The 22709-nt window shown below is 38.8% G+C and overlaps 1 protein-coding gene across 6 annotated transcripts in view; it reads right to left on the bottom strand.

Moving 5' to 3' along the window:
* The window catches only part of MET (MET proto-oncogene, receptor tyrosine kinase), a 142042-nt gene that overhangs the window by 79899 nt on the left and 39434 nt on the right, over positions 1–22709 (bottom strand). For 4 of the 6 annotated variants that reach the window (XM_059711618.1, XM_059711617.1, XM_059711619.1 and 1 more), the window contains exon 2: positions 16831–18044. The exons of 1 other annotated variant lie outside the window; for it this stretch is intronic. In XM_059711618.1, the coding sequence (XP_059567601.1) occupies positions 16831–18033 (1203 nt within the window). In that variant the 5' untranslated portion in view covers positions 18034–18044. Of the gene's footprint in view, positions 1–16830; positions 18045–20694; positions 20818–22709 lie in introns of all 6 variants that reach the window. One more of the 6 variants, XM_059711616.1, reaches the window with a different exon arrangement.

The raw sequence follows: 22709 nt of genomic DNA, 5'->3' as shown, positions 1-22709 counted from the left end.
TACTATGAATAAGACCAGGTTTTATCCTGAAGAAGGAATAGAAGCAGACTAAATGAGAAGGTTGAGGTAGGCTGGATGGTTCTTTGGAAGCATTAGGTTTCTTGATTAAATAGGTGTTCTTAGTTGCACCCAAACCCGCAGCTGGATAAGGTGCTTAAGAAAGTCTGAAATAAGGCTGTTACACAGAATGTCAACATGGGTTAATGAATGAGAGAGGTTATGTAAACTATTACTTAATCCTGACTGAGGGTTTCTTGAGCCACTGGGGAACTGGGTTGAGGTTGATAGACAAGAGCAAAGTTAGAAGGAAACAGAGCATTAAATAAATAATAGTTCAGTTTAACTTGTGATTTATCCAGCGTTTAGAATGAAAGTTATAAAATGAAAGACTCGCTAGTAGCAAAAGAGGTAGAATAAAACTATATCAATATTGTTATTAAAATAACTGCCTGGTCACTCACTGGAACAGAGATTTTATTACAAATTGGCAGAGAAAATAGAAAATTTGTCTGTTTCTTAACTAGTTCTAGCATACAAAGTATTAAGTAAAGTACTGGGAGTTTGTCATAATAGCTGGTTCCAAGGTCTCAGAAAATTCTGTAAAGCTCACACAAATACTGAATTACTATCCTATATAATAACAGGCTAATATGCAAATTGACTGAATGGCGGAACAACTGAACAACCGGTCGCTATGATGTATGCTGACCACCAGGGGGAACGCACGGAACATGGTGGGTGTCGGCCGCAGTGGGATGGTGGAGCAGGTGAGCCAGAGCACCAGACCAAGGCGGGGGTGCCAGTCGCTGTTATAAGAGTGAGCCTCTGGTTGCTACTGAAAATTCTTTGCTCCTGCATGCCATGGTCCTGCCTGGCGCTCACACTCGCTGCTGGCGCCCCACACGGGTCTCAATTGCTCGGCGCCATCAGGAGTGGGCCTCGGTCCATTTTCTGTGCCCCCACCCGGCCCCTCCTGCGGTGGCCCCCAGTCCCCTGTTTGCCAGAAGCCCCGCTTCCTCCACTGCCACTCCCACGCACTGACAACGCTGGCCCCGCTCCCACCTTCTGACAGCACGGAATGATTGGGGCCAGTGCCAGCAGCAGGTGCGAGCAGGGCCGGCGCCATCAGTGGGTGGAAGTGGTGGCTGCTGCCCCGATCGCCCCTCAGGAGCAGGGGGAGGTGGAGAAGCCCTCAGGGGCAGTAGGGGCTGCCAGCCAGCACTCACCATTCTGCAAACACTGAGGTCCTTAATATTGGGCCAGTAACAGAACTGATCTTGTGCTTTGTCTGCCAATTCTATGTGAAATCAAGAACTTTCTATGTCTCTTCTGAAATGAGAGTGAGTTTAGTTGAGAATAAGAAACACCACCCATATCTTTTCATTTCAGGTCTAGAAACACCCAAAGTAACTAGAAATATTTAAATTAGAAATATTTCTTGATTACTCTTATTAATGCAGTTACGGAGTCCTGTTTACCATGATGCTGGAGCCATAAACAAGTTTACATTTAATGAATCATCAGATGTATTCTATTCTATTATAAATTCCTCATCTTTATTCATTTAAATCAGTTCCTCAAGTACCAGAATCACATAATTTGACCTCATATTCACCTTTATTATTGCACTTTAGAACATCTCTAGAGTCTTATACCTTTTCATATTAGTAAATATATGAAAAAATAACCTCACCTCCTTATTATATATTTTGACGTTTTGTATAACTCTTACACACACTGTATTCTTATAAACAATCTCTTATATTCAAGATTTTGGACACCTTACTGGAAAATAAACAGACCTTTGTCTGTATTTATAGCCTTCAGCAAGGGGCTAGCTAGCCAGTGACCTCTCTGACTTACAGGCACGGGAATAAACCTTGAAGATTAAACACCTCCCATTCCCTCATCTTTTCCCTTGGCAAACTCCACTTCTTTCTTGGCCAAACAAAAGTAAACAAAGCAAATACAGGAGTTAAATATTTCCTTTGATTCCTCAGCCTTTTTGTTTTTTAAAGCTTTGTGGCTTGTGGAGATGACAAAAACAATGCCTTTTATGACCGTCATAAAAACACATTTGTAGAGTTTATCAAGAACTTTTATTCAAATACTTTAGCAATTCAGATGGTCTCTGTTTGCTGTGTAAATATATAGATTTCTTTTGGAAGACAAAATTTTTTTTTTTGTCAAGTAAAAGAAACACTATTGTCTATGGTCATAGGCTTAGGTATAAAGAAGCATAACAAACTGCCTTCCCTCTAGGACCTAACACTTATTTAAATATTTGCATGATTAAATATATATGAATAAATATATTTATATACATGATTAAAATGAGAAATGCACAATGTGTCTGCAGCTAGAGATTCGTTAGAACAACATAACTGCGGCACACACTAGAGAGAATGCCTCTATACATTCAGTAGGTGTTCGTGACGTCCTCCAGTCCCTGGAACACTTGTCTCCCACGTGACCCTCTAGGCTACATGACTCACATGAGAAGGAAATCCTCTAAAATGGATTCAGTTGTGCAGAGCACAGTGCACAGAGGCGGAAAGAGAATATGTCTGGGGCTCACCTCAGCATCACATTCCCTTGAATTCGATGAACTTTTACAATTTCGATAATTTCAAAAGAGCTTATTTTTTGTGTTCTCAGGATCTTACAGTTCACTTTGTCATAGACTTACTGGTAGGTAACAGGATAATCCCTTCCACCCCCAAGAAACACAGGTTCTTCTGACAAATAGGGTCCCAATGTTAGCCACAGAAGAAAGGAAGGTGGCGGGGAGGGAGGGATAAGAGAAAAATAACTTGGACTGACATGAAATATCTATTTTCAAAGAAGCTGATAAGAGAGGCAGGAGAACAAGCACTACCTAAATTATGCCCGCAGCTTCTAGAATTATTTTCTTCACACTAAAAATCACTTAATGAAAAGTAATTTAACCCATTTAGAAATCAAAGAAAAGACAGTTTGTTTATAGTAAAATAGAACTGTTAAAAATGTTAAATTCTCCAACATAGTTCTACTTGTGATATATTATGTGTAAGTATAAAGTAATATGCACTCATGACTAGAACCTACTTTAAAAGCTGAATAGCCCTGACCGGTTTGGCTCAGTGGATAGAGCGTCGGCCTGCGGACTGAAGGGTCCCAGGTTCCATTCGGGTCAAGGGCATGTACCCTGGTTGTGTGCACATCCCCAGTAGAGGGTGTGCAGGAGGCAGCTCATCAATGTTTCTCTCTCATCGATGTTTCTAACTCTTTATCCCTCTCCCTTCCTCTCTGTAAAAAATCAATAAAATATGTTAAAAGAAATAAAGCTGGATAAATGAAGCAACATGTAGTTAACACCTAAAGCTTGTGAAATAGGCAAGCATTATAAGTTTATTAAATACTGGTTGTGGACTTGCCCATGTTCTAAAAATATGTTGTTTTTTCTTAAAATTTTGAGCTTCAGATAAGTTACCTTTTAGCCTTATGCAAAGTTAATTTTCACCTCTTCAGGGTGGCCTATTGTGACTATATTACCAAATTAACATATTCTTCCTTACTTGTATTCACAGGTATTCCCCTCACACTGCATTTCATAAATCATCATGATGTATTTGTTTATTGGGGTGACTGATCACTTATAGTAATCTCCTCCCCTAATCTGTTTGCTTCATAAAGACAAGAACCATGCCTATCTCATTCACCAAATACCAACAGGGTTAGGCACTCAATAAATATCTGTTGAATTTCTTGTTGAATCTTGGTTGTGTGATTAAATCCTTTCCTCTGTCTCTTGTTTGAAAACAATGATTATAAATTTTTGGTCATTTTATGCACTAAATAAGATGGTTAGGCTTCTAGCATTTGGTTTAAACTAACAAGATGAAAAAACAAGACTATAATATAATTAGCTTAAAATAAATGGAAAATATTGCACATTTTATTGTCAATATAATTCTTAAAGACACTCAGTTTTGCTATTGACTGCCACTGCATTAGTGTGTGTAATCTACTTAGTGCATTAGCACTAAATACTACTGATTCATTTGGCTAAATGACTAATTTAATCTTTGCATTTATTCCTATTTCCTGAATAGCAATTCACCTATAATTTAGTTAGTAGACTAGTTTCTAGATGAAAGTGTTAATAGGATTAAAAATATCTGAACTATTTTATTTTTTATCTTTATTGTTGAAATTATTACAGATGACCCTCCTTTCTTCCCCCTTTGCCCATCTCCACCTGCTTCCCACCCCACTCCAGGCCTTCAATGAACTATTGGCTGTGACTAGGGGCAAGTGTCAATACGATTTTAAATTTAAAATGTCATTAGAAAATTTAATGTCATACAGATTTACACTTTTCTGATACATAGACACAAATTCTAGCAAATTATGAATAATACATGTATTTTGAAATGACAACTCAGCAAACTTAATTTTCATAAATTCAGGTATAGAAAAGAAAGCTTTACAAATCAAAACTGACCTCAATTTACCCCTTTTATCTAGAACACAATTTGAAATATCACCTACCATTTTATTGTCCTCTGATTAATACACATTTTGGTGATTTACCCAAATAAGACAACCAATGTCAGACTTTAATTAGAATTCACAAAAATATTTATTCTATTCATAAACTGTTTTCCCCTACATGTGAACATCAAGAATGTTTACAATAGCCTTTATTCTATGATAGCGTGCATTTGTAAGACATTTTTCTGTCCTCGTGCTGAAACACTAGAGACTATTTTTGAAGGAGAGAAGGTGGACAAACTTCATCTGCTCCCATGTTACCCAAGGTCTAGGGCAGTGGTCAGCAAACCGCGGCTCGCGAGCCACATGCGGCTCTTTGGCCCCTTGAGTGTGGCTCTTCCTCAAAATACCACGTGCGGGTGCGCAAGTACAGTGCGAAGTTGACTTAAAACTTTAAGTAAAGTTTATTAAGTTAATTTTAGGGAACGTTGTGGAGTGAAAGAAGATGTAGTGTCAAGGATTGAGAAAGGTATGTTGAGATGGTTTGGACATATAGAGAGGATGAACGAAAGGAGATAGACAAAATAAGTATACAAGACGAGTGTGGATGGGAGAGTTGGAAGGGGTCGACCTCAGCGAATGTACCTCAATCAGATTGAGGACGTTTTTAGCAAAGGCCAGCTTAGGAGTACCCTAATTAAGTTAATAACAATGTACCTACCTATATAGTTTAAGTTTAAAAAATGTGGCTCTCAAAAGAAATTTCAATGGTTGTACTGTTGATATGTGGCTCTGTTGACTAATGAGTTTGCTGACCACTGGTCTAGGGTGACGTGTACTATGCCTCTTCCCAGGATAGGAAGTCAACACTACTGGGCAAGTAATTCACATGCTAAGGAACCTGCCTGGAATATGTTAGCTGGAAAAAATATATAATTAGTAGACTGGAATGTATCCAGCTGGGATCCTAGAATCATCACATTCACTATTATTAAAAAAAAAAATCAGGGGGAGTTTTACTTCAAGAATAGCTGAACCATTGGTTTTATTTCCCTCATAAATGAGCCCTTGACAGCCCTCCCTGGCTACTGGAGACGTGGCTTGCAGCACATATCTGGGCCCTGAGTCATTCTGGACTCCGTGTGCCCACTGACTCAGTATCTGTGCCCATCCATGAGTAAGCAACGGCAGAAATTCCGTTGGCTCTTCTATCCAAATTCTGATAGATGCCCATTTTTTAAAATTAGAATGAAGAGATAAGAAGGCAGAGTAGGGTGGCCATTGTTAAGAAAGAGTTCTGAAGTATTCTTAGCTAAAAAATCCATTATTACTCAAGGAGGTTAATATTCTCATAAAAATGCCGGATCCCACATGCTTTCAGAAGTCTAATCATGTGGTCGCATTGCAATAAAAATATCACATATTCGATCTGTGTCTTCAAAGTTTTATTAACATGTCAGCATTTCAAACACCAACTCTAAGATTTTTTTTGTATGAACTCATTGTTTGCTACACTGATTTTACCAAATGAATCTTCATGTAGAGACCAACTACTTAAATAAAACACAGATCATACTTCCTGCTTTAAAAGACATTAAGAAGAATGAAGAATTCATTTTATGTATATGGCACAGTTAAATTTTAATTGCTCATACAGGGGAAACACTATCAATCACATTATGAGTCAATATGATACACAGATAAAGCCCACCTACATTTTCAGTGAGTTTCCGAATTAACTGCTTTTCTTTGCTGTTAGCTTATAAAAACACTAGTGGCCCAGTGCACCCTCTCGCAATCCGGGACAGCTGGCTCCTAACCGCTCACCTGCCTGCCTGCCTGATTGCCCCTAACTACTCTGCCTGCCGGCCTACTTGCCCCCAACTGCCCCCCCTGCTGGCCTGCTCACCCCCCAATTGACCCCCCCACCAGCCTGCTCACTCCCAACTGCCCCCCACTCCCAGCCTGCTCACCCCCACCTGCCCCCCCCCCCCGGCCTGATCACCCCTAACTGCCTCTGCCTCGACCCTGCCACTATGGCTTTGTCCAGAAGGACATCTGGAAGGTCTTCTGGTCTAATTAGCATATTACCTTTTTATTAGTATAGATCATACCTTTGCTTTTTCATTCTTTCCTAGGGTAGGCCTGTGAATAAGCTATGAAATGGTTTAAAGACTACTTAGGAGGAAAAGAGAAAAAAGCAAAGGCATCAGTGGTTCACTCAGTAACGCATTTTCTAATACCCAGGGTGTGCCCAGTGATCTCAGAGAGTGTTACAAAACTCTGGAAAGAACATAATTTAAAATTCTTTTTAATAAAATAATGCAATATGCTACTTTTCATAGGAGGGTAGCATGGAAAGTTCAAGTAAGTAGGTTAGGGAGCAGTGATTCCCTAAGCCTGGCAGAGAGTAAAGAAGAGTTCACAAAAGGAGAGGAATCAAGTCCAATGAATAAATTTCTACTTAGAATTTTTTAAAAAGTATACTGAATCCTTATACCTCAAGAATTTTCTTCCTTGCAAGGTTTTGCTTTGGTAGCTAAGCTATTACATTTGGCAGCTCCAAGATATTTAGTGTCTAGAATAAAGAATCCGCAATAACATTTTTCATATAGGATAACATCCTCTCATTTCGGAGCATAAGAAGTAAAAAAAACCCTGAAATCAAACTTCACATTTTTCATCCCTAATACAAACTGCATTTTCTGGAGATACTGGATTGCTTAAATAAGGCATGTCAAAACCAGTATAATTACATGGATGTTATTTGCAACATTGATTCCATCTTCTCTGTTCAAATGTTGGGGTGTGGGAGATTATAGATATAGGGCCCATAAAGAGTTATACATCTTTGTTTATTTTATTAAATATTATGAGACATGTCCTGAGGATGACAGATCAATAATGGTCCTTGTGGTTTCCTGATAGAAGGCTGCAATTATTTTCTTCCATTACAATTTAAATGTAACCCAATTTTACTCATCTATCATCTTTGTATAATAGTAATAAAGAAACATCACTGTGTGTGTTTCTGCCTATTCCTATTGTTCCTTGTTTGCATCTTGTTTTGATTTTGTTTTCATACAAAATTGTTCTAATCACTTTGCTGTCTTCCTTTGATGGTTCTGAGCGGTGACCCTTTAACTTTGCCACTCTTTCAGAGGGAGATGGAAAATTACTACTTTAAGTTTCCTTTATTTTGGGAAGCAGTTGGCTACTTTTTGCATTTGAGTATAAATGATAATTACAAACAAGAAAGCTTGATAAAAACAACCTGTGAGTTTTTTCTAAAACTTCATTATCTGCAAGTTCTTCAATGCACAGTAAAACTTAAATTACATAAGCAGGGTATATTATAGTGCTTGGAAGTGAAAGTTGGGGAGCAAGCATTAGACTTTATACCTTCTAGCTCGACTATAGTACATTTCTGATTCAACTGTCTCTGTCTCCATCCCCAAAACACCACCAATTCCCACCTCTCCTTTTTTTTTCTTTCTTTTGAGTTATAAGACGGACTTGCACAAATTAAACATTATGGAGGTGGGTCACTCATAACAGGTTGGTACAGAAGAGAAAGACCCTCATGATCAATAAAATCAGAGTGTGCCTCTTCCAAACACAATTCAATAAGTGGAATCTGCCTTTCTTCATATAAGTATTTCTTACAATAATAGCTGTTACTTATTATGTGCAATGAACTAAGTTTAGATCTTTTACAAACATTGTTGCACTTGTCCACACAACAGTCCTGCATGGAAGAAAACAGGTTCAGAGATTTTAAATAATGCTCTCATGGCCAAAGAGAAAACGGTGGGGTACAGATTTGAACCCAGATCTCTTTGACTTCAGTCTTGTTCCATTAGGCCATGCTGTCTCCAAAGAGCTAAATCATGGTCATCTTATTGTGCCCGGTATCTTATATACATTATCCCAGATTTTCACAAAACCCAGTGAAGTATGTGTTGTTATCTGCATGTTACAAATGAAGAGATTGAGGCACTAAGAAGTTAAGTAATGCGCCCTAACTGGTTTGGCTCAGTGGATAGAGCATCAGCCTGCGGACTCAAGGTCTGGTCAAGGGCATGTACCTTGGTTGCGGGCACATCCCCAGTAGGGGGTGTGCAAGAGGCAGCTGATCAATGTTTCTCTCTCATTGATGTTTCTAACTCTCTATCCTTCTCCCTTCCCCTCTGTAAAAAATCAATAAAATATATCTTAAAAAAAAAATAAGTTAAGTAATGTGGCAGAAGTCACCCAGCTTGTAGGCCAGGACTGCTCTCCAGGTGTCTCTGGCACCAAATGATGCATTTTTCACTTAACTGATTAATAACTGGTCATGAAGATGACCAAGAAGTTGATGAAAATATCTGCTGCAAGTCTACCTTTACTCTTTCAAATGGCTTACAGATAGAGCAAAACTTTGATAATGAGATTGCACAAAAAACAGTGTGATATGATGATTGCACTTTGTGGGCGAGAGAATCCTTTTTAATTTCAACTTTGATTAAATTAAAAATGTTTCCAAACGTATTATTCTACTTCTCTTAGTAAGTGTACTATAATTTCAGAAACAGGATCTTTGCTGATTTGGGGATTTAAAAAATTCGTTTATTCGATATTCTCATTTGTAGGAGACTGGGCCAACGTGTACTGATTCTATTTTTTCCTGGAATAATTGTCATGTTAACAAATCCTCTATATGATACTGTTGGAGATACCAGTTAATATGCTTAAAATTAACTAAATTTTTAATACTATTGGTCCCAACTAGACTGTAAGTCTTTTTTTCTACCCAAATTTGGGGCTTTACAAGTCTCCATATTACAGGGCATTTTTTTCAATTACTTTATCTTGAGTAATAATGTGCAGTTTAGGGACTATGCATTAGTCTAAAACAACTTCAATCAATTCTAAGGAGGTTAAGATATTTGACATTTGTGGGTATATAATTTCATAAATCTAAGTGTTGGAAGTCACTATAAACAAACCCTTTACGAATCACTTTCAAATGTGACACAGAAAATGGTTACATTATGAAGATAGGACTAAGTTCTTAGAGAACAACTGATAAAATAACACTAATATTGCATGAATGGGATATTTGTGGCTTGAGATAAGTTTCCAGAAACAGCCTCATATGTGAAGCACAGATAACTTAGAGGTGAGAATGATGTGCTCTGGAAACTATTAGATGACTCAAAAGAGGGCTTTAGGGATGTCCTCAATATGAGAAGATGTATATAGAGTTCGTATAGCTAGTGTTTCACAAAATGTCAGAGGGGGAAAGCAACATGAGTGATCTTAAATAAACTAGCCCGGCCTGATAGCCTCCTGGACCCCTACATTTAGGAGACCCTTCCCTAGCACTCTCTTTGTCTGGTCCTGTAATATAACCCCCCCTTATTTTTATAGTAAGCCAGTTTATTTACATAATACATATTTTGCCATGCAGCTTGTGAATTGCACTCCGATGAACAACAAAGAAAACAAGCACTATCTTGCTATTTAAAAATGCCTTATATAGACAGATAATTGTCTTTTAAATAAATGAGTTAACTACAACCTTATAAATCACTATAGACAATTTAAAACAGCCATGGATAATTTTAAAATGTAAAGTCCGTCAGTAAAGAGCTTTTACATAGGTAAAATTAAAAATTTTAATAAATCCAGTAAAACAAAAATAACTTAAATCTACACTATTACAAGGCTCAGATTTGAAGGCAATTTTTAAATAGTTATTCTTTAATGTTAACAATGTCTTAAAATTTTGCCAGTAGTGATGTGCACACAGTAGGTGGTCAATAAATGCTGATATACAGAAGTGTTTATAGTTGACAGCAATCCACATTCATTCATTTCTATGTTACGATAAATACATCATAGTAAAGATAAGGATGAGAAAGGACAGCTTTCTTACAATATTTAACACTTCCATGAAAAGATGAAATGTTTACATGGTATAATTCTTCTTACAGTCAGACCTTTTATATTTGAAAAACAGTCTTAAACACATTATGCTTTTTTTATTTATTAATTCAGGTGACAAGTACTAAATAATTCATACACTATAACAAAAAATCAGGAATATTTTAAAAAATTAAAATAAAACTTAAGGTTTCAATATGTTTATGAGAAGATTTTATAACCAAAATGGTCCCAGACCTAAAATAAGTAGACTTCTTCATTTTCAAATTAATTGTAAATAGTGTATTTTGTTTGGACAAAATGACAAAATATCTACTTAAAAGAAATAATACCAACTGGCCACTGGTGTGACTCATTGATTGAGCAGTGAACTATGAACAAGGAGGTTGAGGTTGACCTATGAACCAGGAAGTTGAGGTTCAATGGTACTATAAACCCTTTTTTCACATGGAGGGAAGCTCAAGGAGTGCCCGACAACCTCAGCATGGCTGTGCTCACACTTGAGGACTGGGCAGAAGCCTCAGGGGAGTTACTGCCACATCTTTCTTTCTTTCTCCCCCGCCCCCCAATTATAAGACAACGTTTATTTAGAAAGTCACAGAGGTAGAAAAGGTGAGCCAGCTAGGCTGCATGGGCTCAGGAAATAAGTTACAAAGGTAAAAAAAAAAAAAAAAAAAAAAAAAAAAAGCCCTTGGAGCTCAGGGGAGAGAAAAGCAAAGGGGAAAGAAGAGGGGGAAGGGAAGGGCGGAGATGTGCTCCAGACACAGTGTGCCTAGGAAAGAAGGGGCGAAGGTGAGGGCATGCTCCAGAGGTGGAGAACTGTTTTCCAAAGGCAAGAATTCTAGGTGAGGTCTTAGCGGAGGGTCCCCATAGAATACTCCTCAGCTTTATGCCGATGCACCAAAATGAGATTTATTTTTCTGACTTCATCAGTCCTTGGGTGTGATTGGCACAAATGGCACTAATTGGATTTCTGTTATCTATCTCCCTGAGTAGGGTGATTTGCAGAATCTTTCTTAACATTGTCACCAGAGCACACAATAATCCCTCAATAAAGATCTGATTGATTAGTCATGTTAATAATAAAACTACAATATGTGTCTATTCACCAAACTTTATGCCAAAAATTAAAACTCAGTTCCAAGCAGTTGTTAGATAGGTCACCTGATATTTTGCCAAGTAACTTTGCCAGGACAAAATGGAGTCATTTTATTGCTTAGAGTCTCTCCAAACTAGTTTGATCTTGTAAGTCATTTTGTTTTTTTCTGTGAATAATGGCTCTAGGTATCTCACTCTATGCTGATTACTGGAACAATCTGAGGTGTTGTTTTTGTGTGTGGAATGAATGCGTATATAAAACTGAGAATGTGAGTAGTCTCATTCTTGAAATAATTTTGATTTTCAGAAACCAGAGAAGATAAACAGGCAAGTAAATAGAGGAGGTTTGAAAGTATTTATCTTTATGAAATTTGGCCAGTGTAAAAGTTGGCTTCCCTTAGAAGAAGATTATGTTGGCAAGTTTTATCTTGTTTCCCACAAGAATTTCTGTGATGGGAGTGATAATGGTTTCAGGTGTGGCTGGTGCATTTTGGCCATTTTTCCATGGCAATAAAACTGACCTGAATTCCATTCAATAATCCTGCCTTTTTGTTCCCCTTGGAGCACTACGGAAGCCAAAGGGGTAAGATAAAGTTCAGCTGTGTTTTGAGAATTTTAGAATTGATAAATACTTTTAACATGAACAAAATAAATAATAAGATATCGACATACCCTCATAAGTTGTCTCTTTTTAATTTTTAAGAGAACAAGATTTAAATAGCTCATGTGCTCGAGAGGCCCTGGAGTAGTTACTACTAGACACTTTTAAACTTGTGTTTCTGAAGCAATTTATAGGATGCAGGACAAGTGTTTCCTCTAGAATGCCACTCATATTACACTTTTATTTCCTAATTCCAGGTTTCCGAAAGTCTCTTTGTTTCCTTTCATTTTTTTCATATTTTCTAGCGAAGGAAAGGGGCAGCCTCATGAGAATCTCATTACTTGTTACAAAGTTTGCAACATATATTAAACATCTGCATGGAGAAATAAGTCTTGGTTGGGATATATATGTATGCACATTATGAATATTCACAAGACTGTGGAAGGGGAACGAGAACAGTTATGTCTGTAGTTCACCGAAAGATGAATTCATTTTCTCAGAAGTTTCTAGCTTTATGAAAAACTTACTTAAAGTTCCTATCTGGCAAAGCATCCCAGACATTTCAGCAAGAGTGAGCCAAATGTTTCTGAATTCATATGCCCTTGGTACACCTCAGCAAATTACTTACTTTTTTTCACCAAGGACATGTTTAATGTTCTTCCTGCTTGCAATTATAACCTTTATTACTTAGACTGAAAACTGTTAGGATGAGATATGCTTTTCTAAAGTCAAACTGTCTTGAGGAAAGCTTATTATCTGTTCATTCAATTATAATAATTAGTGGTTATTATGTTAGGGGCCATAGCCAGGTCCATATATTCAAATCTGGGTACAAACCAAAAAAGCTTAAAGCCATAATGAACTCCAAATTTGGTGCTCAAATGATGTGATGACTAGCAGGATAAATCCCCACGTACATCTGAATCAAAGTAACAAACAATATTCCTAATCCTTCCTGTGAAAATACCATTTCATGTAAATATAAATAATCATATATCAAAAATAGTTATATTTATAAATATCAAATACCAACCAGATAAAAAGTGCCAAACTAGAACTTGGTAGAGCACTATATATTTAAATAGGAAGCCCATGACTGATGTCAAGATCCAAAAGAGGGACTTCTGGTCAAGATGATGGCATAGGTAAATGTGATCTTCATTTCCTCCCACAACCACATAAAACTACAACTAAAATACAGAACAATCATCATCCAGAACTGCCTAAAATCTGGAAGTCCTACAACTAGAGAAGTAAAGAAGAAGCCACATGGAGATTGGTAGGAGGGGTGAAGAAGCAGAACAGGCTGGTCCCACAATCACATGTGGCAGATAAAAATCAGGAGGGATATGTCCACTGCAGAAGACCCACCTGAAGAGATCAGGGTCCCAGCATCATACCAGGCCTCCCATCCCAGGGTTCTAGTGCCAGGAAGAAAAGTCCCCATAACTTCTGGCTGTAAAATACCAGCAGGGATTGAGGCTGAGGAAGACGAAGGGCTGCTGGAGTCCCAGGCAGTTCCTTTTAAAGGCCTGTGCACAGACTTACTCAGACTTACTCCCTCAGCGCTGGGGCAGAAGCCCAAAAAAGCACTAGAGACAAATAGGGAGTCTGTTATCAGGACAAGGGCTGGGGAGGATTCAGCTTTTTCCCAGACAGAAGTGCTGGCAGAGGCCATTGTTTCTTTGATAAGCCCTTCACCCCCACAGAGCTAGTAGGCGGGCTCCATATCTGAGATTCCAACAACCTGGTTCACACTGTTTGCCCTGCCCTGGTGTTTCCCTGAGACCCAGCCCCACCAAACTTTGGGGCCTACCCAACTTTGGGGCCCACCCAAGCAGTTTCCAGTGGCTTTTCCATATGAATGGCCTGTCTTGGCTCATGCTTCAGATTTTCCTAAAATCTCTCAAACAAGCAGCATCTGGCCTCAGTGTGCCCTGTACCTCGAGCTAAGTAGCCCCAGGCCTGGCACTAGTAGCAGCCAGCATTTTTCCCCAGCATTTGGCCTCACCTGGGCACCTCCAAGTCCAGCAAAATTAGCAGCCATCTGCAGATCACATTGTAGCTTAACACATTGTATGCGGGAAACATATTTATACGTTTTACGTTGACTGGTAGTAGAGTGCGCAATAAAAACTACCCGCAAACAATGTGTTAAGGCAGGTGGCCCTAGAAAGAACACAAGCAGTGACTGATCTTGGTCTGTACCCAGCACATTCAGTGAACAGTTTCAGACCACATTAAAGCAACACCCAACTACATGCATAAGTTACACACGCAAGGGGTGGACTCAATTGGCACCAGAGGCCCGCTGAAGTAAGTCCTCCTCTGGGTGATGGGCCCCTGCACAGCTGATTCTCCACAGTTGTTGGAAATTGGTTGTTGGTTGCTGCAGCCAGTCCTTGCAGTTGATTGCCCTGGGGATAAATACCTCCAATTGACATGCCAACAGCAATCTAAGCTCAGCTACAAGAGGAGGGTGTACATAGCCCACACAGAGGGCACACATTTAGTGCCCCGCTTGGGTGATCAAGGAGGCTGTGTCACTGGACCCTATAGAACACCTACTACATTAGGCCACTCCACAAGATTGAGATGCTGCCAAAATGAGTATAGACAATGAAACAAGTCCCAAATGAAAGAACGGAACAAAATTACAGAAAAAGAACTAAACAAAATGAAAGTAAGCAACCTACTAGATGCAGAGTTCAAAACACTGGTTATAAGGATGCTCAGTGAACTTAGAACTTCAACAGCATAAAAAATGACCTATCAGAAATGAAAGTGACACTAACTGAAATGAAGAATAATTTACAGGGAATCAATAGTACAGTAGATGAAACTGAGAATCAAATTAGCAATTTGGAATATAGGAAGAAAAAAAACCAAAAAACACCCACTCAGAGCAAAAAATAAATAAATAAATAAATAAATAAATAAATAAATAAATAAATAAATAAAGATAGTGTAAGGAACCTCTGGGACAACATCAAGAATACCAACATTTGCATCATGGAGGTATCATAAGAAGGGAGAGAGAGCAAGAGATTGAACATGTATTTGAAAAAATAATGACAGCAAACTTCCCTAAGTTGGTGAAGGAAAAGACAAACAATACAAGTCCAGGAAGTTCAGAGAGTCCCAAACAAGAGGAACCCAAAGAAAGCCCACCCAGGACCAGGACACATCATAATGAAAATGCCAAAGGTTAACGACAAAGAAAGAAGCAGCAAGAGAGAAGCAGTTAGTTATCACAAGGGAGCTCCTATACTGTCAGCTGATTTCTCAACAGAAACTTTGCAGGCCAGAAGGAATTGTCAAGAAATATTCAAAGTGATGAAAAGCATGGGACTACAACCAAGATTACTCTACCCTAAAAAGCTATCATTTAGAATTGAAGGTCAGATAAAGAGCTTCCAAGCTAAGAAAAAGCTAAAGGAGTTCATCACCACCAAACGAGTATTATGTGAAATGTTAAAGGGACTTTTTTAAGAAGAACCAAAAAGATAAAAATATGAACAATAAAATGGCAAAAAATACATATCTTCCAACAATTGAAACTAAAAAACAAAATAAACACACAAGCAGAACAGAAACATACTCATGGATGTAGAGGACATTTTGGCAGTTGCCAGATGGGAGGGTATTTGGGGGTATGGGTGAAAAAGGTTAAGGGATTAAGAAGTACAAATTGGTTGTTACAGAATAGTCATGGGGATATAAAGTACAGCATTGGGAATAGAGTCAATGATATTTTTAATAGGTATGTATGGCATGTGATTTATTGGGATGATCACTTAGTAAGTTATGTAATGTCTAATCACAGATGTACACCAGAAATCAATATAATAAGGTATGTTAACTCTAATAAAAAAAATTAAAAAAAGAATAGAAATGGAAATTAATCATGAACATTCTCAAGGCTATTTTTTGGGGGGAGGGAGAAGTATGATTCAACACTGACCCTAAACTTTTTCTCAGAAAAGCACATGTCAGAATGGCATCTCAGAAGCTTGTTTAACCAGACACTAACAGTAAAGGAAACTTACATTTGCACTAGTGAAAGTTAATGTTCAAAAGAAATATATGGGTTTGTTTGTGTATTTTTAAAAAAACACATAGCAAGGATTTGGGGAGCAAGAAAATTTCCTCTCTAGCATCCCAGGTTATTTAGAGAAGTATATTAGCTCATTGGAAGATGTTTTATTTACCAACATTTTGGAAGAGATTTTTGGTTTGTTTTGATCTTAGAATTACATATTTCTTTAAGTAATGCCAAAAATATAGGCCATTTATTTGCATATTAGTGAGGAAATGGTGCCTCATAAGTTAAAAGCCTTTTTAAACGTTGTAAAGACTCTACTGAGATCTTAATAATTGTGTTTTATAGAAATTGCTGTTGCGTTAAACTTTGTGTAAATCTGACCAGAACTACTCAAGCTTATATGAGAAATAAATTTAATAATCTGAAGCACTGGCAAATATGCAAACCCAAATTGTAAAAATATATTATTTTTTCTTTTAAATACCACATTGAGTTTTTCTCAAACTGCGATTTTACTTTTAAATGAAGATTTAATTTCTAAATTTTCTTGGAAAGAATATACAAATATTTTGGATTAAGACCATTTACCAAGCACCAAAAATCCATTGGTGTTCTTTTCTAGGCTGATACCTATTCTGCTTTATACCTCGTCATTTGTAAGTGGGGAATCTGTGTGACTTACCCTATTAAAGCAGTGTTCATGGTTGGGTCCATAAAAATGCTGAAGACATCTCACATTGTTTTTGTTGACGATCCTGTTGAAGAATTCATTGACATACTTGATAGGGAATGCACAGACGGCAGAGCGATTCATTGGTTCAGCAGAATCTGGCTTGCTTTGTGCAAACACTCCATAGAGAATGTCATCATTCAGGTTGGCGCCTATCTGCCTAGCGAGATGGGCCCCAGGCTTACTGACATATGCAGCTTGAAGAATATTAAACACTTCCTCCCTTGGGGATCGCTTTCTTCTCTTTTCCGTGAGAATACACTCCAGAGGCATTTCCATGTAGGAATGCAACCCAGAGTCTACCGAACAGAACCTGATTATTCTTGTGTGAAAAGACTGAGCATTGAGGGTTTCCCGTTGGACTGTCAAGAAGTAAATAAAATGGTTGCTTTCAAAGGCGTGGACATACTTGATGGGGTAAGAATCTCGGAATTCCGGTAGAACATCAATATAGGACTGGTCTGTCAGAAACTTAAAACCATCTTGAGTTTCCTTTAACCTTCTCACCGATATCGAATGCAAAGAATAGTCTGGAGGGTAGGAAGAATTTATGGTATTGCCCACGAAGAAGTTGACGAACCGGCGCTTTTCAGAAATCAGGACCTTGGTTCCCAGGGCACTCACCACACAGTCAGGACACTGGCTGGACTCTTCATCTGTCTGTGGGGAGTACATGCAATGTACCTCGGACTGTATGTCAGCAGTGTTGTAGGCAGGAAGCACGTGCCGCTGGCAGGTCCCTCTGCGAACGCTGCCACAGCTAATGAGCTGATCGTCATAGTACGTGTCCACGAGCAGAGCCATGTTGATGTTATCTTTCCAAACGCCACCAGAAACATTGGCTCGGTGGCTGCAATCCTGACATGGGAAACAATCCGGGTGTTCCAGCATGGGCCCCGTCTTGTACTCAGCAACCTTCTGCAGGTCTTTGTCATTTAAAACATACATGTAGTTAATGGCACCGAGGTAAATGTGACGCTTGTGTAAAACCACATTCTGGATGGGCGTTTCCGCAGTGAAGTTGGGAAGCTGATACTTCATGTTCACATTCATCTCAGACTTTACTAGCGCCTCCTTGCACTCCCCGTCACTCTTCCGCACCAAGGTAATGAGAAGCACAAGGACGCCGGGGGTAAGCACAGTAGGGGCCTTCATGGTGAGTTTATCTGTCAAAACACATACAAGGAGAGAGCAATTTAGTTGTCACTAGAAACAAAGAAGATATGGAAAGAACTATACCAGTTAAGCTATTAGAAACAAAGCTTCCTTACTGAAAATTTTACATCGGGTGAAAACAAAAACTCTAGCTGGTTTCGCATAAAGATGCATTGTGCCATTGGACATGACTCCACATAGTTTAATTTTAGAACTCAAGCCAGAATGAGTAATTTTAGAGAACCATTATGAGATGCAAGCAATGTTCTGTATTAAGAATGATAGTGCGACCAAGTTAGACTCATTCAGCAATGAAGTCAGAAACATAAGAAATTTCGTTCTTACCCCTTTGCTATTTGTTTAATGTGGTTTAATATCGGTGGTTGATGACTAGGTTGATATTCAAAATTTTCAGTCAAGTAAAGGAATTGTGGTTCAGGTTCATTTATTCTAGAAATCACAGCAGGCATTGTTTCCTTGGGAGCATGTAGAATTAGTAGGCTAAATTTAGCTTCCTTTTGGAACAAAACAATCATAAATTCTAGAAGCAAATGGTCACATGCTGTTTATAATAGGATTTTGTGTGCAGATGAAAGGTATGGTTCTAATTCAGCTATAGTTGACCTATTGTTTTGGATAGACAAATGCTTAACTTAATGTTTTAAGATCATGGGAACTTAAAAACAGTAAGCTGAAAATATATAAAATAAAATTAACCTTCAGGACTAAAGTCCTAGAATTATTTCACAGGGAAAAACTGCATATTGTTTATTGCCAACTCAAAAGCTATTTAGTAAAAAGAACATTATTTTAACATTCTGTTTTATGCATATGAATAATATTTTCTACTAGGAAGCAGAGTGGATTTGTGATTCAGTTTTTAAAATTTTTATGTACACAAGTTATAAACATTGCAAATTCTACTTACAATAATTATAGACGGGTCATAGGCTGGAAGGATAGGCATTAGAATGAATAGAAACTAAATAGCCCTTATTTATTTCCCCCCTTTAACGCATAAATCTGACAGACAATGGGAGCATCTAAAACATACAAGATATTATAACGATTCCGAAGTCTAACCCTGGGTCTACAAAAATCAACAGAATTCATGCTTGTACTATGGGAAATGGGAGATGGCCCCTACTCTTCAGTGAACCTACTATGTGGTTGAGAGATAACACACATATGCAAATAACTATGATACATGGCATTATAATACCCTGCATAGCACAAACCAAATGCTAAAAGCATCAAGAGAGGGAGGCATGGCCTGTACTTAGGTTACTATGATTATGAGAAATAGTGACAAGTCTGAGTGTTGTAAGGTTCAGAAGAAAAAGGACAAGGTCTGTTTGGCTCATCACTATATCCCAAGTACCTGGCACAGAGTCTAGAACACAGTAGATGTTAAATAAATACACACTGAATAAAAATTAAGCGATAAGTTCAAAGTCACAGAAAAGGTAAATATAGTAGCCAGAACTAAAATCCAAATATTTTGGACTAAAAAAATCAAAGATAATTATACTCTACTAAATTTTATAGGAATTGGGGTTTTATTTAAGAGATAATAGCAAGTCTTGAAGGCTTTTGGGCTGCAGAGCCATATAACCCAGGTTTTACTCTAGGACAGTGGTTCTCAACCTTCTGGCCCTTTAAATACAGTTCCTCATGTTGTGACCCAACCATAAAATTATTTTCGTTGCTACTTCATCACTGTCATGTTGCTACTGTTATGAATCGTAATGTAAATATCTGAGATGCAGGATGGTCTTAGGCGACCCCTGTGAAAGGGTCGTTCGACCGCCAAAGGGTTGAGAACCGCTGCTCTAGGAGGACTGCTCTGGAGGCAAGGTGGCTTAGAGCAGGGAGAAGTTGGCAACAGGAAGACCAGATGACATACTATTCTAACAGCCCATAACCAGGTAACAAGGGCCAGCCAACATGGTGGCACCAAATAATAGAAAGGGATGAATGAGAGACATACTTGAATAAATACAACTGACACCTAAATTGGTGGAGTACAAAGGAGAAGGCAAAGATGATTAGTGGTCATCTTGGAAAAAGGGAAATAAGTTACAAAACCAGTGCAGTCAGAAGGAGGAAGTTGGGTTGAAGACAGAGGAATATAGTAAGTTGGCTCTAAACATGTTGAGTTTGACATGATTTTGAGAAATGTGTGAAAATATTCTAATATAGGGAAGACTAGTATGTTTTAAATTGTTCGTCAGGAAGTAGGTGTCCAGAATACTAGTAAGTGAAGAATGAAAATTCCAAGCAGACAGAGCATTTGTGTCAAACAATAGAGGAGTTAAATAAGGAAAGGATTCTGAGAAGCCTGCCCTTTCCAGGAAATGGGTGCAATTGGTCTTGGTTGAGACAATATCCCTCTTGGGTGAAACAGTGGCAAATGGAAGCATGAGTGCCATCTCTGCACTAGAAAAAAATGAATATTCAGCACTCGGCCTTGCTGGACTAACTGGGATGCTAGTCTGACTACAAATAAACTTTGCATATTATCTGCATAAACATGACGGTTAAGCCCAAGAGTATGTTCATGGAGAGACAAGGTGAAAGAAGAGAAGACAAATGAACCAAATATTGGGAAAAACAGTGAAGGAGTTAATAAAGGTAAGTTTAGTGAGGCATCAAGCAAACCTGTATTTCATAGTCACAGAAACCAGGCCAGGTGAGAGGCTCAAGGAGGATGTGGTCCACACGTAAGCTCTTTGGTGACCTTCACGAGTAGTTTTTCAGTAGATTCAATGATGGTTTTGGACACTAAATTGCAAGGGAATGTGTGGTGAGGAAGTAGAATGTTTGTTAAAGGAATAACAAGAGGAAGGCAACCCAGGGTAAAGAGGAGTTTATTCTTAAATTTTAGAAAAGATATATGCTTATTTGTAGATCTCCCTTTCTTCCATTAACATGTATTGGTGTAGTAGCGCTGGAATTCAGACACGGGGCCTCTCCATAGCAAGCTCATGATCACTTGGTGGAGGTATGGGTTTATAGATGGTTATGGGGATGTGTAGGAAGGGCAGCCAACCTGGAAGTAATGCTAGAGCTGAAGCTTGAAGGAGCCTGGAGAATGGAAATTTCTGGGGGGCAGAGCAGTTTGTGCAAAGATATAGAGGCAGAGGGGAGCACATGGCCTGGTCAGGAGAACTGAGAGTAGTTGAGCCTAGAGAGGTGGGGAAATCAGAGGGCAAATGAGGGAGAGAAAAATTGTTGGAACAACATTCCACAGAAACAGAAAGAGGCATTTTCAAGAGCCCTGGCACATAAGACAAGTCACTCTATCTGAGACAGAGGAGAGGATCAGAAATCAGATGAAGTATAGGGACACTAAAGGAGTTCAGGGCACATGATCTCAAACTTTAACAAATAAATTACAGTATATGACCATCTGCTGAAAGTGATGAATACAGCGAGGGCTTAGGGACTTCAGGGTGGAGGAGGAGGAGCAGGTTTAAAAGAGCTACAGTAGGGCATGCAAACTGAGATCAGCAAGAAATGAGAGAAAAGATTGCTTAGTAGTTCTGAGTGCTCCTTTGAGATAAAATACAATGTATTATGACTTCCTCTTCGTGTTTATGAACGATAGGGAAGAAACCTAAGGCAGAAGGTCAAGGACACAATGATTTCAGGGTCCACATGAAAGCACTTAATTAGGTATATAGGCTTTGAAGGCTAGAAAACTAGTTGGCCCAAAGGGCAAAAAAAAGCTTCCTTAGGGTAAAAAAGTGGAAGAGAAATCATATAATAAAAATAACATGTTGAGTGCTTGTCATATGCCAGGCATTCTGCCTAAACCCTCTGAATTATTCTTTATAAACACCCTGTGAAGTAGGAAGTATTATTATTCTCCTCTTCTAGATGAGCAAACTTGCCAAAAGTCACACAGTTAGAATGAGATTCAATCCCATGTCTGGCTGATAGGAATCTTTCCAGACTCTTAAATGCTTCACTAACACTGAAGTGGCTTCCCTCGCTAAGCCGGAGTTAGACAATCAGAGCTCTGGTTCTGGCCTTACCCCCTCTAGCTGTGTGCTTTCAGGAAATTCATCCATCTCTTAAATGCCAGGGTTTGATACCTTCACATCATTATCTATCTATATAAAAGCCTAAGCGACCGTCCGACTGGCCGACTATCCAGTAGCTATGATGCACAATGACCACCAGAAGACAGATGCTCAACACACAGTCATGGAAACATGGAACAGACTGATGAATCTCAGAGGGAAGCTAATGAAAAGAAAATAGGATTCCACTGAGTCTCCTATCTACCTACTCCAGGACTTCTGTGAGGATCAAATGAGATGAGGCACGGGAAAACACTTCACAGACATTTGGTTACAGTGTGAAATGTTTGCACCTGGCTGTCAAGCAAGTCGTGTTCCTGGGCTGAAGACACTCCAAGGAGGCTAGTCACTAGGGAGAGGAAGCCAGGCGTTGCTACAAGATGACATTACCCAGCGCCTACAGCCACCGTTTCCAGGCTGGGCTGGGCTGTAGGCCACATTTTTGTGCCATGGGTTCTCAGCAGCATTGGCTGTGATTTGGTGGGCTGTTGCTTCAGGGTGGTGGCGGACCCTCTGTCCCACTTGGGGGAAGCCGAATATTGCTTTGTCGGCACCAGCACCGTGGTGCTGTTTCTCTGTAAATGGCCA

Source organism: Myotis daubentonii, chromosome 10, assembly GCF_963259705.1.
Source record: "Myotis daubentonii chromosome 10, mMyoDau2.1, whole genome shotgun sequence".
NCBI lineage: Eukaryota > Metazoa > Chordata > Mammalia > Chiroptera > Vespertilionidae > Myotis > Myotis daubentonii.
This window is presented reverse-complemented; position numbering and strand designations above follow the sequence as displayed.